The sequence below is a fragment of the Watersipora subatra genome, chromosome 2 (assembly GCF_963576615.1).
Source record: "Watersipora subatra chromosome 2, tzWatSuba1.1, whole genome shotgun sequence".
Classification (NCBI taxonomy): domain Eukaryota; kingdom Metazoa; phylum Bryozoa; class Gymnolaemata; order Cheilostomatida; family Watersiporidae; genus Watersipora; species Watersipora subatra.
Window position 1 is genome coordinate 50,413,170 of NC_088709.1, and position 3,664 is coordinate 50,416,833.

The 3,664-nt window shown below is 55.4% G+C and overlaps 1 protein-coding gene across 1 annotated transcript; it reads right to left on the bottom strand.

Moving 5' to 3' along the window:
- Positions 1–447: 447 nt before the first annotated feature.
- Positions 448–2,829, bottom strand: LOC137388298 (uncharacterized). The gene is made up of 4 exons (XM_068074788.1): positions 2,560–2,829; positions 1,832–2,449; positions 990–1,692; positions 448–674 (listed from the first exon to the last, which is right to left on the bottom strand). The coding sequence occupies exons 1-4, from the start codon at positions 2,827–2,829 to the stop codon at positions 448–450; spliced, it is 1,818 nt and encodes a 605-aa protein (XP_067930889.1).
- Between the last annotated feature and the right edge of the window lie 835 nt (positions 2,830–3,664).

Genomic DNA, 3,664 nt, shown 5'->3' on the forward strand with positions numbered 1-3,664 from the left:
CGTGTGGCAAGATTGATTTCCTCGGAATTTGGAGGGCGTCCTGTACTTCCTTTTTTCTCTGGTTCGGCCGAATTTTTCCCGGGAAGTACCTCCTCTTTGCAGCTTCTATTAGCAACTTTTTCCAGCTGGTGGGTGGCATTATTGGTACAGGATCTATTCTGCCTTCCTCTTGCCTTCTCTTCAGCCTGCTGGTTTGAGCGCCCTTCATGTCGGGGCCTCTCCTTGGCTCCGGAGTGGCTGGGGCCTGCCCAACCTCTCTGGGCAAGCGTGATAAGGCTTCAGCCTTCCTTCGCTCTCCATGGAAGACTGTCCCTGCCGTTCCACCAGATAAGTGTGGTTTCTCCAGGCCTTCAAGACCTGGTATGGTCCCACAAAGTTCGTCTGTAGCTTGGGATTTTCTTTTCGTCTCCGGCGTTTGTTCGAGAGCCATACCCAGTCACCTCGGGCTTACAGCAGTGGCTTTTCCTTATCCTCTTGTCGCACTTCCATCTGGCTTCGCCGCAGCGCCTCGTGCGTGGTCTGCAGTCTCTGCTGCACCTTAAGAGCATGCTCAAGGGCAGGAAAGAACTTGGTCGGTGGGGAGTGACATTCTAGATGGTCTGGCAACCTCAGCTCTCGTCCCAACATTAGCATGTTGGCCGTTTCTCCAGTCGCAGAGTGGGGGGGGGTTGGCTCTGTATGTCCTCATCAGCTGAGGAAGCAGCACCCTCGAGGAATCCCCGAGTCGTTGGTTATTCCGCTCTACGATTCCATTTGCCTGTGGGTGATACAGAGTCGAGTGGGTTTTTCTTATGTTCCAGTGTTGGCACCGTTCGGCCATCAGTTGGTTCTCAAACTGTGCCCCCTGGTTTGTGTGGATCTGCTTGGGCAATCCCAGGTAGCAGAAAACCCACTCATCCATTGCCTTGGCAACCACCAGGGCCGTGGCGTCAGGTAGTGCCAATGCGTCCTGCCACCGGGTGAAGTGGTCAGTGAGAACCAGAACCCACTTGTTCCCCTTGGCGCGACAGGAAATGGCCCCACCAGATCCACAGCCACCTTCTGCAAAGGTCGTTCTGCGTAGAGCCTCCTTTTTCCTCCGGTCCCCTTTTTCTTTCCATGCTCTGCGGCCTGGCATACCTCGCAACTCTTGATGAGCCACCATACTGTGGACGTCTGCCCAGGCCAGTACCACGTCAGTTGGAGGCAACCTATCGTCCTTCCTATCTTAGAGTGAGCCAGGGTGTGCGATTGCCACACTGTGGTTTCCCGCATGGCCGGAGGGCAGATGGCGCACCAAATAGCGTGCTTCCAGCACGCCGTCTTGTCGTATGCGCAGAAAACCCTGCATGTAATGCAGGATGTCCAGCTCTCCGCTCCCGACCTCAGCTGTTCAGCTGGCACCTGTTCTCCTGTGGCAATGGCAGGGTACATGATGGCCAGTGATTCCTGACCGGTAGCCTGTGTCTTTGCTAGTTCGCCTTTTGGTCCTGTCACTCCTGGCGGGGCTGATAGCCCCTCGGGGAAACACCTGGCACCCAGGCTCAATTCCGCCACTGTGGGGGCGGGAGTCCCGTGCGGGTTGCCGTCCGGCCACTCGGGGTATGCAACGCTGTCCAGGGTCGATCCCACCCTATCGAGGGCGGGAGTCCCATTCAGGCAACTGGTCGGTACCCACGTGGCTAACAGCCCTTGTTCCTTTGCTAGCTCCTTCTATGAGGGGCCCCGTCCATCTGTTCAATGCATGCGCATTGTCGGCAGTCCTCGCATGATTGCCTGCTCAATCCATCCGCATTCCGTGGCGAGTCCCTGCTCCAGGTTGTAGCGGAACTTCGCTAACATCTCAACCCACAAGGCTTCTTGGTTTGAGGGTTTCCTCCTCCGGCATAGCTACCGGAGGGACAAGTGGTCCGTCCACAGGAGGAACCCTTGCCCATACGGATACGGCCATAAGTGCTTGAACGCCTTCACTACTGCAAGTAGCTGCTATCGAGTGACACAGTAATTGCATTCCGAGGGGGTGAAGGTCTTGCTGTAGTAGGCAATGGCTCTCTCGCAGCCCTCCTGCACTTGAGACAGCACATCCACTGGTATCTGTGTCCAGGATGTACTGCCACCGAGGATCCGGATAGCCCAAGATCAGAGCGGTGCTGATGCTTTTGTTCAGTATGTCGAAGGCGGCCTGCTCTCTTTCTGTCCATCTCCAGGGCTCTCCTTTTGCAGTCAGTCGGTGCAAGGGGTGTGCTATAGTGGCGAACTCCGAGATGTATTGTCGGTAATAACCGACCGTCCCAAGGAACCCTTGGAGTTCCCCTACTCTGCGCGGACTCGGCCACTTTGGTACTGCCTCCACTTTGTTGGGGTCTGTAGAGACTCCGTTCTGGCTTATTATGTGCCCCAGGTAGCAAACCTGGGGTTGTAATAGCTTGCACTTGGAGGGCTTCAGCTTTATTCCGGCCTTGTGGAGTATCTAGAAGACCTCCTCCAGCCGATGTAGATGCGTATCAATATCAGGGGCGAAGACGATAATATCATCTAGATATAGCGGCAGCATTATCCAGTGGAGGCCATGTAGGACACGTTCCATGATTCTTTGGACGGTGGCAAAGTAGAAGGCAACACCTTCCACTTCCACAGCCCGGACTGTGTCGAGAAGGCTGACTTCTCCTGCACCTCTGCATCCAGGGGCACCTGCCAGTACCCGCTCACCAGATCAAGCGTGCGAAAATAGCAAGTGCCGGACAGGGCATCCAAGCTGTCATTGATCCTGGGTAGCGGGTAGGCATCCTGCTCCGTGACAGCATTAAGACGCCGGTAATCAATACAGAAGCGCCATTTCCTGTCCTTCATCCAGACCAACACTACGGGGAGCTCCAAGCTCCTCCGGCGGGCTCGATGAGTCCTCGTTTGAGCTGGTCCTGGACCTGCCTCTCCGCCTCGGCCTCCTTCTCTGGTCTGAATCTAAGGGGGTTGTCGGATCGGCCGAGTACCTTCCTTAAGTGGAATAGAATGTTGCACCTCCGAGGTCCTTCCCACGTCATCATCACCCGTACTAAACATGTTGGCATACCGATGCAGCAAAGTTGCCAATTTAAACGTTTGTCCCACATCCTCACAGTTCGGCCGGGCCGACTAGAACAATTCCTCAAGGTGAGCCAGCACTCCATTGATGGAAGCCGGACTGGCATCACACAATAAGGGATCGTCTTCTTTGACCTGTGGGCCTCCACTCACGTGTACGTGCTGATAGTGGTTCCGGACCGAAAAATCAGCAGCCGCTCCGTAGTGTTCATGCAGCGGGTGATGACTTGTCCTTTGGGTCCCGGCTGGTTCAGGCTACTGGCCACGGGTGGTCCGTCGCGAAATCCCTCGATTAGTCCCATGGGCCAATAATTCCGAGTGGTGATGCGACAGTGTGTCGCCATCTCTGTCCGGGCAAGAACCACTACCCCCCTTATCCCCCGCACTTTGCTCAGTAGCAACCGCCCATGCGGGTCTGTGCAGACTAGCTGTCTGCCATCCACCCAAAACACCGGTTGCTCAAACTCGAGATCTCACTGATGAACTACGAAGAACGGCATACCGAGGATGGCATCTTCGCACAGTCGGCTCACTCCAAAAATCTCCTCCGTCTTCACATCCCTCAAGTGAATAGTTAGATGGATTATTCCGTAGAAGGGAAGCC